The sequence below is a fragment of the Staurois parvus genome, unplaced genomic scaffold (genome assembly GCF_062004578.1).
Source record: "Staurois parvus isolate SC_StPar_1 unplaced genomic scaffold, SC_StPar_1.0 ptg001979l, whole genome shotgun sequence".
Classification (NCBI taxonomy): Eukaryota; Metazoa; Chordata; class Amphibia; order Anura; family Ranidae; genus Staurois; species Staurois parvus.
Genome location: NW_028319775.1, coordinates 6,398 through 20,538, shown reverse-complemented (window position 1 = coordinate 20,538; position 14,141 = coordinate 6,398). Strand labels below are relative to the sequence as shown.

Here is a 14,141-nt window from a genome sequence, read left to right as displayed (position 1 = left end):
ATGGGTGGAGAGAGCGAGTGTTCATGTAGATATATCCAGCAACGAATGCTGAGGGTAGTAGTTCAAAAACAAGAGCCAGTCAAATCCAGGAGAACCCCAAAGGCCGGGAAGACTCCATCTTCTACCTGGAAAGAGTTAAGGCAGAAGGGCAGACGGAAGGCAGATACTTAGAAAGCTGCAGATGAGGAACACAATGTTGCAATTCCGTAGCGATGACTTATGAGTGAGCAGACGTCTTAATCCGAAGACTTGGAAAGAGGGGAGGGAGGCCCCGGGTCTGGCGTTGACATGGTTGTGTATATACAAGGGTTACATCACTGATGACGATTCGCCATCATCCATCACCTCTTGAATACCCAAACATTTGTGTGTGGCTCTCCTAAGCTCATCTCGATTTTTATTTCTTCCCGTCTCTGACAGCTCTCTGGAACGTCATCCGCTTGCGAAGTTTGGTTCTCCAAAGCCTTGCGCAAATTCAGTATGAATGTCCTGTCCTCGGCGTGCATTGCATAAACACTGCGTAATGTGCATTAACACACACGTGTGTGCTCAGCGCGGACAGCCGAGAACGGGACGTACTTTGTCAACCGTCCTGCGCAATCCCCCAACAAGAAAAATAATGATCTGGGGTTGGTGGATCACTGTCAATCACGCTTGAATTGCATCTAAAAGGGTTCCCTATGTCGCCTGTATGTACGATAATGGGGCTATTAGTAGCATTCCATCGTTGCCATACAGAGGGGTGGCTGCAAACGCTTGGAAACAGGGATGGAGGCAATTAAAAGTGATTCGACCATCAGAAATGTTCCACAGATATCCATTTGAGCCCCATTTGATCATCTGTAGTCCATTGTTTGGGTCCCAAGGCTACAGACCACTGGCAGACACCTCCCTATCCATTGTTGGCAAGACACATGACCTTCTAAACATACTCGTCCATCTACAATTTGTTTTCAAAGTGTTTGAAAGGTTTTTGTAACAGGGATCCAATAGGCTACATAGCAAGGGTGGACACCTTCCAGTCCACTGTTGGCAAGACATATGCCCATATACAGACACCTGTCCATCCACAGTTTGTTTCCAAAAGTGTTTGAAGGGTTTCTGTAACAGGGATCACCCAGGCCTCAGTCCATCGCCTGGAGCCATCACCCAGGCCTCAATCCATTGCCTGGTGCCATCACCTAGGTCTCAGTCCATCGCCTGGAGCCATCACCCAGGCTTCAGTCCATCTCCTGGAGCAGTCACTCAGGCCTCAGTCCATCTCCTGGAGTCATCATCCAGGCCTCAGTCCATCTCCTGGAGCCATCGTCCAGGCCTCAGTCCATCTCCTGGAGCCATCGTCCAGGCCTCAGTCCATCGCCTGGAGCCATCACCCAGGCCTCAGTCCATCGCCTGGAGCCATCGTCCAGGCCTCAGTCCATCTCCTGGAGCCATCGTCCAGGCCTCAGTCCATCGCCTGGAGCCATCACCCAGGCCTCAATCCATTGCCTGGTGCCATCACCTAGGTCTCAGTCCATCGCCTGGAGCCATCATCCAGGCCTCAGTCCATCTCCTGGAGCCATCATCCAGGCCTCAGTCCATTGCCTGTAGCCATCATCTAGGGCTCAGTCCATCTCCTGGAGCCATCACCCAGGCCTCAGTCCATCACCTGGAGCTATCATCTAGGGCTCAGTCCATCTTCTGGAGCCATCATCCAGGCCTCAGTCCATCGCCTGGAGCCATCACCCAGGCCTCAGTCCATCGCTTGGAGTCATCCCCCAGGCCTCAGTCCATCGCCTGGAGTCATCTCCCAGGCTTCAGTCCATCTCCTGGAGCCATCACCCAGGCCTCAGTCCATCTCCTGGAGCCATCATCCAGGCCTCAGTCCATTGCCTGGAGCCATCATCTAGGGCTCAGTCCATCTCCTGGAGCCATCACCCAGGCCTCAGTCCATTGCCTGGAGCCATCATCTAGGGCTCAGTTCACCTTGGGACCCTTATACGTTTGGTGTCCTTACACCTTCTGTCTTGTGAACATCAAATTATGACTCCTCTGACTGGTTGGCGAATGGGAATCCCACAGACTACAAAAGGTAGGTCAGAGGTAGTCCCGGTGGTCAGAGGTAGTCCCGGTGGTCAGAGGTATCTTGGTTGGTACTAGTTAGTCCTGGTGGTCAGAGGTAGTCTTGGTTGGTACAAGGTACTCTTGGTTGGTACGAGGTAGTCCTAGTGGTCAGAGGTAGTCTTGGTTGGTATGAGGTAGTCCTGGTGGTCAGAGGTAGTCTTGGTTGGTACGAGGTAGTCCTGGTGGTCAGAGGTAGCCTTGGTTGGTACGAGGTAGTCCTGGTGGTCATAGGTAGTCTTGGTAGGTACGAGGTAGTCCTGGTGGTCAGAGGTAGTCTTGGTTGGTACGAGGTAGTCCCGGTGGTCAGAGGTAGTCTTGGTTGGTACGAGGTAGTCCTGGTGGTCAGAGGTAGTCTTGGTTGGTACGAGGTAGTCCAGGTGGTCAGAGGTAGTCTTGGTTGGTACGAGGTAGTCCTGGTGGTCAGAGGTAGCCTTGGTGGGTACGAGGTAGTCCTGGTGGTGAGAGGTAGTCCTGGTGGTCAGAGGTAGCCTTGGTTGGTACGAGGTAGTCCTGGTGGTCAGAGGTAGCCTTGGTTGGTACGAGGTAGTCCTGGTGGTCAGAGGTAGTCTTGGCTGGTACGAGGTAGTCCTGGTGGTCAGAGGTAGCCTTGGTGGGTACGAGGTAGTCTTGGCTGGTACGAGGTAGTCTTGGTGGTCAGAGGTAGTCTTGGTGGTCAGAGGTAGTCCTGGTGGTCAGAGGTAGCCTTGGTTGGTACGAGGTCGTCCTGGTGGTCAGAGGTAGCCTTGGTTGGTACGAGGTCGTCCTGGTGGTCAGAGGTAGTCTTGGTTGGTACGAGGTAGTCCTGGTGGTCAGAGGTAGTCTTGGTTGGTACGAGGTAGTCCTGGTGGTCAGAGGTAGTCCTGGTGGTCAGAGGTAGTCTTGGTCGGTACAACCATGCACATGATTGGTGGAAAGTCTTCAGAAAAATTTCCAAAATCCCTTGAGGTATAGTCTGATCGGCTTAGTGGTTAGCACTTCTACCTTGCAGTACTGGGATTGCTGGTTCCAATCCCAAACCAGGACACTATCTGCCTGGAGTTTGCATGTTCTCCATGTGCTCCAAAGACAAGCAGGTAGGTGGTCTCCTTTAGATCGTAAGCTCTTGAGGTTCTGGACCGATGTGAACGTAAAGCGCAGTAGAGATCGTTTCCCCGGACGCACGGCGTACATGGGCGGGGACGCATGCCCGGGGTGGTCGCATCGGTCAGGTTCCATATTTTCCGGGAGGGGAAAAAGAAAAGTATCAGTTTTGTCCCCTACAAAGCCCCGGAGTAGCCGGGCGGAAGATCTTATCGGCGCGCTCCAGTTACAAAGACAAGAGAAGTAACATTGGCTTCACTTCCGCTCCGCCCCGCTCCCATGTCCTGGGGGGTATCGCTCCCCCCGATCGGCCCGCATTGTCGATCATCACAGGATTTCACGGCTGAACGGCCTGGATGGCGATTGCCTATTGAGCAGAAACCTTACCCCGGCCCAGAGGACAAAGAAAACATTCATTCATTGTCTGGGGTGGGGGAGCCGGCGGAACATGGAGCCTCCAATGCTCGCTGGCAGCCGTCCACGGGAAGGGGCGCGCTCTCCCCGCCGCACCGCGCCAAAGTCACTCCGACGCAAAGTGCAGCAAGTCAACGCGATCGGAATTCAACATCTGCCTGACGGTGATTGGGCTTTACTGCTCCGCGCTGTCAGGGATGACATGATTGGAATCTGTTCCTCAGTCTCCCCTCCCCCAGTGATCAGACCGTACATTGTAACTTTGTAGAAGGAGGAGGAGTCATTTCCTCAGTCTCCCCTCCCCCAGTGATCAGACCGTACATTGTAACTTTGTAGAAGGAGGAGGAGGCATTTCCTCAGTCTCCTCCCCCAGTGATCAGACTGTACATTGTAACTTTGTAGAAGGAGGAGGAGGCGTTTCCTCGGTCTCCCCTCCCCCAGTGATCAAACCGTACATTGTAACTTTGTAGAAGGAGGAGGAGGCGTTTCCTCGGTCTCCCCTCCCCCAGTGATCAAACCGTACATTGTAACTTTGTAGAAGGAGGAGGAGGCGTTTCCTCAGTCTCCCCTCCCCTGGTGATCAGACTGTACATTGTAACTTTGTAGAAGGAGGAGGAGGCGTTTCCTCAGTCTCCTCCCCCAGTGATCAGACTGTACATTGTAACTTTGTAGAAGGAGGAGGAGGCGTTTCCTCAGTCTCCCCTCCCCCAGTGATCAGACTGCACATTGTAACTTTGTAGAAGGAGGAGGAGGCATTTCCTCAGTCTCCCCTCCCCCAGTGATCAGACTGTACATTGTAACTTTGTAGAAGGAGGAGGAGTCATTTCCTCAGTCTCCTCCCCCAGTGATCAGACTGTACATTGTAACTTTGTAGAAGGAGGAGGCGGCATTTCCTCAGTCTCCTCCCCCAGTGATCAGACTGTACATTGTAACTTTGTAGCAAGTCACAAGGTGAGAGGATGACGAACGGGTGAATCGGCAAACTCTCCTTCTATTGGAGGAGAACCAACAAGCGCAGCGGAGGTCGGCGTATGGAATTTTGCCGCGGTCTGCGCCGTCCTGCTGCTCTTAGAACCCCACGAGTCGCCCGAGATCGCATTTCCAGAGTCCAGGAAGGGGAAAGCGGAAGACGACTCCATATAAACTTTTACGGGTTTCCATAAAACGCGAACATCTGCCAACCTGCGGCAAAACCGCGGAACGCGAGACGGAACCGCGGCCAGGAAAACACGCGGAAAAGCAACATTGTATTGTTTTTCCCATTAAAAAAAAAAACGATTTTGTATACAAGGGAATGGCCGGGGACGCCTGGGGGAGGCGGCGTCATCTGAGAGCGACACGCCCCCCAGGGCAACATGGAGGACGCGCAAAAATCAGAAGAGTTCCCCTTTAACCACAGCTTCTGCAGGGGTGGGCAACTGCGGCCCTCCAGGAGAACTACAAGTCCCATGAGGCATTGCAAAACTGACAGTTACAAGCGTGACTCCCAAAGGCAGAAGCATGATGGGACTTGTAGTTCACCAACAGCTGGAGGGCCGCAGCTGCCCACCCCCTGCTTTATTGTATTGCAGACGGATTCAGCAGGATTTTCACAGTGCTCCCCTGATGTGCCCAAGGAAAGCTGCTGCTACACCGGCGAAATGTTACATTCCATGTCCCTGGCAGTGATCCCACGAGATTCATATCACTGGAGCATGTGGACTTACAGAAATAGCGCGGTCAAAAAATGGTGAAAAAAAAAACAAAACAAAACAAAAACAATTAAACCCCCCAAAAAATTAAAAAAAGAACAAAAAAAACCCCTCAAAAAAAATCAAAAAGAACAAAAAAAGAAACAAAAAAAAACATTTTTTTGTTTTTGTTTAATTCATTTTTTTTTTGTTCTTTTTTATTTTTTTTTGGGGGGGGGGTTTGTTTAATTGTTTTTTTGTTTGTTTTTTTGTTTAATTTTTTTGTTTTTTTTGTTTCATTTTTGTTTCATTCTTTTGTTTAACTGTTTTTGTTTGTTTTTTGTTTATTTTTTTTATTTATTTTTTGTTCTTTTTTTGGGGGGGTTTGTTTAATTGTTTTTTTGTTTGCTTTTTTGTTTAAACAAACCCCCCCCCCAAAAAAATAAAAAAGAACAAAACCCCCCCCCCCCAAAAAATGAAAAAAGAACAAAAAAAATTAAACAAAAAAACCAAAATTACATAAAAAAAACAAAAATAAAAAAACACACAAAAAAACCCAAATTAATACAAAAAACAAAATAATAAACCAAAAAAACAAAAAAAATCAAAAAACAAAACAATAAAATAATAATAAAAAATACTATAAACCAAAAAAAAAACAAAAAAATAAAAAAACACAAAAAAACCTCCCCAAATTAAAAAAATTAACAAAAATTAACCAAAAAACAAAACAATAAAATAATAATAAAAAAAACTACAAACCAAAAAAACAAAAAAAATTAAAAAATTAAAAAAACACACAAAAAACCTCCCCAAATGAAAAAAAAAATAAACCAAAAAACAAAACAATAAAATATTAAAAAAAAATAAACCGAAAAAACATAAAAAAACCACAAAAATAAAAACACACACAAACCCCCCTCCAAATTAATAAAAAAAAATAAAACAAAAAAAAACAAAACAATAAAGTAATAATAAAAAATATAAACCGAAAAACCACAAAAAAATAAAATAAACAAAAACCAAAACAAACCCTCCTAAAAAAAATGGTCTGTTTCTGCCGCCGCTTTTCTGTTTCTGGGGGGTTTGTGTGTGTTTTGCGGAGAATCCTGCCGACGGCGCCAATAATGAACGATTTTGGTCTCTACAAATCGTCGCAGGCGAAGCGCATTCATTGGGGGCTCATTGACATCTACGCGTTGCGGGAACCGCGTTGACGTGTTGTCGCGACATTCAGTTTGAATCCCGCCCCCAACGTCGTAAGGCAAAGGTCACACGTGCGGCGGTAGAAACAGGTAGTTGATCTGCGTTTTTATCGCCCCCCCCACGATGGGCTTATTCACAGGCTATCTGAACTCATTGTCAGCAGCGTCCGCCGAAGTCAATAGGACTGCGCTGCAGCCAAGACGCGGCAATGGCGGTTGCGCCGCGGTAACTCGATGTGCAGTCCCCACTGCGGTGAAGAGATGGGTGGGAGGCGGCAGAATGCGCACAGTCCGCCGCGTGAATGAGCCCGAAGTCAGCGCACCGGTGTCGCGGGCAACACTCCACCATCGATGCGCGTTGACGCGCGGCGTAGCGCACCGCACAAGTGACAATGTCCAGCATTTTTCAGCAACGTTGGCGTTGGGGGGGGGAGGGGGGATGTAAGCGAAGCTTTCTGATTGCGCTCGCGTCTCCGGGGCGAAGATGGAAAAAGCGCGTGGCGGCGGAAAACTGATGACTGGAGGGAAATGGGTTTGTGGTAAAGGCATTATCCGATACAACCTCCACATTCCTTGGCTGCGGCTCACAGGAGCTCCGGACAACGTCACTTTTCCATCTTCAGCCCCCACACACGGCAAACCGGAGGGAGACATCAGCGACCCGCGAGCCGCGCTAATGCGCCATTCCTTCCGCGCTCCAGTGGGCCGTCTGCGAGCGTCCTTCCGGCTCCGGAGTCTGCAGCCTCTAACTTTGCAGAAAACTTTTCCAGATCCCATCAAAGGATGGAGACAGCAGCACCCGGGGGAGCCTCAGCCGGTCCTTCCCCCGCAGTTCTAAAAGGGAACTCCGCTGAGTGTGTGATGGGACTGCGGGGGAGGGGACATTAGAGTGTAAGCTCCTCTGGTGCACAGACTGATGGGACTGCAGGGGAGGGGACATTAGAGTGTAAGCTCCTCTGGTACAGAGATTGATGTGACTGTGGGGGAGGGGACATTAGAGTGTAAGCTCCTCTGGTGCACAGACTGATGGGACTGTGGGGGAGGGGACATTAGAGTGTAAGCTCCTCTGGTGCACAGACTGATGGGACTGTGGGGGAGGGGACATTAGAGTGTAAGCTCCTCTGGTACAGAGATTGATGTGACTGTGGGGGAGGGGACATTAGAGTGTAAGCTCCTCTGTACAGAGACTGTGGGGGAGGGGACATTAGAGCGTAAGCTCCTCTGGTACAGAGACTGATGGGACTGTGGGGGAGGGGACATTAGAGCGTAAGCTCCTCTGTACAGAGACTGATGTGACTGTGGGGGAGGGGACATTAGAGTGTAAGCTCCTCTGGTACAGAGACTGATGGGACTGTGGGGGAGGGGACATTAGAGTGTAAGCTCCTCTGTACAGAGACTGATGTGACTGTGGGGGAGGGGACATTAGAGTGTAAGCTCCTCTGGTGCACAGACTGATGGGACTGTGGGGGAGGGGACATTAGAGTGTAAGCTCCTCTGGTGCACAGACTGATGGGACTGTGGGGGAGGGGACATTAGAGTGTAAGCTCCTCTGTACAGAGACTGTGGGGGAGGGGACATTAGAGTGTAAGCTCCTCTGGTACAGAGACTGATGTGACTGTGGGGGAGGGGACAATAGAGTGTAAGCTCCTCTGGTACAGAGACTGATGGGACTGTGGGGGAGGGGACATTAGAGTGTAAGCTCCTCTGGTACGGAGACTGATGGGACTGTGGGGGGAGGGGACATTAGACTGTAAGCTCCTCTGGCACAGAGACTGATGGGACTGCGGGGGAGGGGACATTAGAGTGTAAGCTCCTCTGGTACAGAGACTGATGGGACTGGCTCAGTGATCTGTGTACAGCGCCACGGTATATGTTGGAGGAATGTCTCTGGGTAATATTATGATAAATCTGGTATAAAATGGCGCCGTCAGCTCTTTATAAATCCGCGATTATTCGGAAGACAAGCGCCTTGTCCGCTCCCCTCCTAATTCATACTAATTCATACACCTGTACCGGCTTAGCGGGGATGTTTGCGGTGGCGCGGGGCCGCCAACAGGCTGGCGCAGGAAACGCAGTCAGGATCCAACAACCCGAACAAAGCCGTCCGCCCTTCCCACGCCAACATTTCGCCGGATGCTTTAAGCGCAGGATTGTCGTTTTGTGTTTTTCTCCTTTTTTTTTTTTTTATACAAAGTTCAGAGCGATCGCCGTGCGTCTGTCTCCCCGTCAGGAATGTCGGACACGTCGGGGCAGGAGAAGACGAATATATCATTTAATCGCCGGTAAAGATACAGATATGAAGTACCTGACATTCACTTCCTGGTAGTACAGACCCGGGAACTCAGCACAGGGACGGTGGGAACCCCTCATAATGGGCACAGCAGGTGTACGGACCTGGGAACTCAGCACAGGGATGGTGGGAACCCCTCATAATGGGCACAGCGGGGGTACAGACCCGGGAACTCGGCACAGGGATGGTGGGAACCCCTCATAATGGGCACAGCGGGGGTACAGACCCGGGAACTCAGCACAGGGATGGTGGGAACCCCTCATAATGGGCACAGCGGGCATACGGACCCGGGGACTCAGCACAGGGATGGTGGGAACCCCTCATATTGGGCACAGCGGGCGTACAGACCCGGGAACTCGGCACAGGGATGGTGGGAACTTCTCATAATGGGCACAGCAGGTGTACGGACCTGGAAACTCGGCACAGGGACGGTGGGAACCCCTCATAATGGGCACAGCGGGCGTACATACCCGGGAACTCAGCACAGGGATGGTGGGAACCCCTCATAATGGGCACAGCGGGCGTACAGACCCGGGAACTCGGCACAGGGACGGTGGGAACCCCTCATAATGGGCACAGCAGGCGTACAGACCGGGAACTCAGCACAGGGATGGTGGGAACCCCTCATAATGGGCACAGCGGGTGTACAGACCCGGGAACTCAGCACAGGGATGGTGGGAACCCCTCATATTGTGCACAGCGGGCGTACGGACCCGGGAACTCGGCACAGGGATGGTGGGAACTTCTCATAATGGGCACAGCAGGTGTACGGACCTGGAAACTCGGCACAGGGACGGTGGGAACCCCTCATAATGGGCACAGCGGGCGTACATACCCGGGAACTCAGCACAGGGATGGTGGGAACCCCTCATAATGGGCACAGCGGGCGTACAGACCCGGGAACTCGGCACAGGGACGGTGGGAACCCCTCATAATGGGCACAGCGGGTGTACAGACCCGGGGACTCAGCACAGGGATGGTGGGAACCCCTCATAATGGGCACAGCGGGTGTACAGACCCGGGAACTCAGCACAGGGATGGTGGGAACCCCTCGTAATGGAACCCAGCCTCCACCAAACACGGAAATATCAGTTTCGGACGGAGTTTCATTTTCCATCATCTGCTGTCAGTCATACAGGGGGAACCATCAGGACACCAATACAGATGCCACCATGAAAGGAATGGGCCGGGATTGGACGGTTGGCCACAAAGGCAGCTGCCTGAGACACGGGATAATATCGGGTCGCCAATGTATCATTTAGAAGTGTGTGGCATTCATTCGGCGTTCACCGATCTTCTCCTGCACCTCCCCCTCTGCAGTCCTCGGCAAGAGCCGAGTGCACATGGCGGTCTTACCAACCGTACTAATGATGTCATGAAGGGGGCGTGGCCCTGGCTTAGTAAATTGGCCAACGCTCAGCCCATTGGTTCAACGTCAAAAAGATGTGAGGTCACATTGGATTTCCCACCCGGCCAAATGGGACCACCAATGGTCACATGATTGTTGGTAGAACCAGCTGCACCCCCAACTCCCACCGAAGACATTTAGGTAAATTTTTGGTTCAGGAATGTTTTTGAAACTTTTTTATGAAGATACAAAATTGGATTTCCCACCCGGCCAAATGGACGATCTTTCACTGTTGGTACCACTTTTGCCCCATGGGTCAATTTTTGACAGATTCGTTCTACTAGGGGTGGCAATGGGACCACCAATGGTCGCATGACCGATGGTAGGACCAGCTGCACCCCCAACTCCTACCAAGACATTTAGGTACATTTTTGGTTTAAGAATGTTTTTGAAACTTTTTATAATGATACAAAATTGGATTTCCCACCTGGCCAAATGGGACCACCAATGGTCACACGACTGTTGGGAGGACCAGCTGCACCCCTGACTCTTACCAAGACATTTAGGTAAATTTTTGGTTTAGGAATGTTTTTGAAACATTTTATGATACAAAATTGGATTTCCCACCCGGCCAAATGGACGATCTTTCACTGTTGGTACCACTTTTGCCCCATGGGTCAATTTTTGACATATTCGTTCTACTAGGGGTGGCAATGGGACCACCAATGGTCACACGACTGTTGGTAGGACCAGCTGCACCCCTGACTCCTACAAAGGCATTTGTGGTTTAGGAATGTTTTTGAAACTTTTTTATGAGGATACAAAATTGGATTTCCCTCCCGGCCAAAAGGACGATCTTTCACTGTTGGTACCACTTTTGCCCCATGGGTCATTTTTTGACAGGTTAGTTCTAATAGGGGTGACAATGGGACCACCAATGGTCACACAACTGTTGGTAGGACCAGCTGCACCCCCGACTCTTACCAAGACATTTAGGTAAATTTTTGGTTCAGGAATGTTTTTGAAACTTTTTATGATGATACAAAATTGGATTTCCTACCCGGCCAAAAGGACGATCTTTCACTGTTGGTACCACTTTTGCCCCATGGGTCAATTTTTGACAGATTCGTTCTACTAGGGGTGGCAATGGGACCACCAATGGTCGCATGACCGATGGTAGGACCAGCTGCACCCCCAACTCCTACCAAGACATTTAGGTAAATTTTTGGTTTAAGAATGTTTTTGAAACTTTTTATAGTGATACAAAATTGGATTTCCCACCTGGCCAAATGGGACCACCAATGGTCACACGACTGTTGGTAGGACCAGCTACACCCCCGACTCCATCAAGACATTTAGGTAAATTTTTGGTTTAGGAATGTTTTTGAAACTTTTTTTATGAGGATACAAAATTGGAATTCCCACCCGGCCAAATGGACGATCTTTCACTGTTGGTACCACTTTTGCCCAATGGGTCAATTTTTGACAGGTTCATTATACTATGGGTGGCAATGGGACCACCAATGGTTGCATGACCGATGGTAGGACCAGCTGCACTTCCGACTCCTACCAAGACATTTAGGTAAATTTTTGGTTTAGGAATGTTTTTGAAACTTTTTCATGATGATACAAAATTGGATTTCCCACTCGGCCAAATGGAAAATCTTATACTGTTGGTACCACTTTTGCCCCATGGGTCAATTTTTGACAGGTTCGTTCTACTATGGGTGGCAATGGGACCACCAATGGTCACACGAATGTTGATAGGACCAGCTGCTCCCCCGACTCCCACCGAAGACATTTAAGTAAATTTTTGGTTTAGGAATGTTTTTGAAACTTTTTTATGATGATACAAAACTGGATCACATTGGATTTCCCACCCGGCCAAATGGGACCACCAATGGTCACATGACTATTGGCAGGACCAGCTGCACCCCCGACTCCTACCAAGACATTTAGGCAAATTTTTGGTTTAGGAATGTTTTTGAAACTTTTTTTATGATGCTACAAAATTGGATCACATTGGATTTCCCACCCGGCCAAATGGGACCACCAATGGTCACATGACTATTGGTAGGACCAGCTGCACCCCCGACTCCCACCAAGACATTTAGGTACATTTTTGGTTTAGGAATGTTTTTGAAACTTTTTGATCAAGAACACAATCGGCTACTTCTAAAGGCAGTTCTTAAAAGTGGGTCTTACCTTAGATCTTTTCGATGATGCCGCCATCTTGCGCGTGCCGTAACCATTGCTGCCATCGGCATCTCCCGTCCCCAGCATGGAAACCTGAGGTCCCACATTGCACATAGGCCCGTTGCCCTTCTCCGGCACTTTCCTCCTGATGACGTGCGCCCCCGCGCCCTCGGCGCTGTTCTGCCCTCCTCCTTCCAACGGCTGGATGTGGTACTCGGACCCCCGGTACTGGAGCACCCCCAGCAGCGAGGCGCCGTTGTAGTTCACCGCCGCGATGGACTCCGGGTGGGAATTGACCGCCCCCGTAAAGTAGCTGCCGGATTCGGAGAGCCCGTTGGCCTCCGACTGCCCGTTCCTGCCCAAGTACTGCACCGTCAGGTCCTCGGAGAGAAAGCTCGGGTCCTTCTCCAGATCCAGGACCAGCTCTTCCCCGAAAGCGCGGAACCGGAACCTGAGGTGACCCTCCGAGGATCCCTCGTCGCCGGGCCAGTCCGGCTGCTCCTGGCGGAAGCTAGAGTTCATCTTTTCCGGAAACACAATCTCCTCCTTGTAGCCGGTCGGGGACCGTTCTCCAAAAGACAGCACCACGTGTAGCCAAGTGGCAGCAAAAACAGCGACCTCCCAACAAATCATCTTCCTTCCTCGCTGGTCCTCACAGATGAAGGTTCAACTTTTGGCCACTTGAAGACGTAAATTAAAAAATAATAAGTGCTCAAAAAAAAAAGAAAATGTACAAAGTTGCAAATTTGTACCTGAAAGAAGGAAACTCAATTCTTGGAGGACCAAAACTGACCAAAAATGGAGTCTAGGAACTTCTGGGGTTCAACAGTCCATCCTGGAAATGTAAATTTTGGCCGCTTGAAGACGTAAATTAAAAAATAAGTGCTCAAAAAAAAATAAAAAATGTACAGAGTTGCAAATTTGTACCTGAAAGAAGGAAACTCAATTCTTGGAGGAGCAAAAGTGACCAAAAATGGAGTCTAGGAACTTCTGTGGTTCAACAGTCCATCCTGGAAACGTAAATTTTGACCGCTTGAAGACGTAAAATTAAAAAATAATAAGTGCTCAAAAAAAAAAGAAAATGTACAAAGTTGCAAATTTGTACCTGAAAGAAGGAAACTCAATTCTTGGAGGAGCAAAAGTGACCAAAAATGGAGTCTAGGAACTTCTGGGGTTTAACAGTCCATCCTCAAAACATAAATTTTGGCTGCTTGAAGACGTAAATTAAAAAATAATAAGTGCTCAAAAAAAAAAGTAAAAAATGTACAAAGTTGCAAATTTGTACCTGAAACAAGGAAACTCAATTCTTGGAGGACCAAAACTGACCAAAAATGGAGTCTAGGAACTTCTGGGGTTCAACAGTCCATCCTGGAAACGTAAATTTTGGCCGCTTGAAGACGTAAATTAAAAAATAATAAGTGCTCAAAAAAAAAAGTACAAAGTTGCAAATTTGTACCTGAAACAAGGAAACTCAATTCTTGGAGGACCAAAACTGACCAAAAATGGAACTTCAACAGTCCATCCTGGAAACGTCTTCTTCTAGAACTCTTTGTAGGAATGAAAACTAAAAAAAAAAAAAAGGATAAAGTAAAAAAATAAAAGTTTCTTCTTAGAAAGTAGAAGGAAAATTTGTTTCCTTCGGGTTGGAAATTTTTTGTTTGATACAAATTGTAAGCTGGAGGATCTAGAGGAGGTTACAAGGACAATGTCTCGCGTTTCTAACGGAGGTTACAAGGACAATGTGGCGTGTTTCTAACGGAGGTTACAACGACAATGTCTCACGTTTCTAACGGAGGTTACAAGGACAATGTCTCACGTTTCTAACGGAGGTTACA

General features: G+C 49.1%; 1 protein-coding gene across 1 annotated transcript in view; it reads right to left on the bottom strand.

Moving 5' to 3' along the window:
• LOC149433093 (A disintegrin and metalloproteinase with thrombospondin motifs 4-like) overlaps positions 1 to 13,895 on the bottom strand; it is a 28,090-nt gene extending 14,195 nt beyond the window's left edge. Inside the window, exon 1 of the mRNA XM_089664657.1 lies at positions 12,316 to 13,895. Within this exon, the coding sequence (XP_089520783.1) occupies positions 12,316 to 12,939 (624 nt within the window). The 5' untranslated portion in view covers positions 12,940 to 13,895. The remainder of the gene's footprint in view (positions 1 to 12,315) is intronic.
• Positions 13,896 to 14,141: the final 246 nt, after the last annotated feature.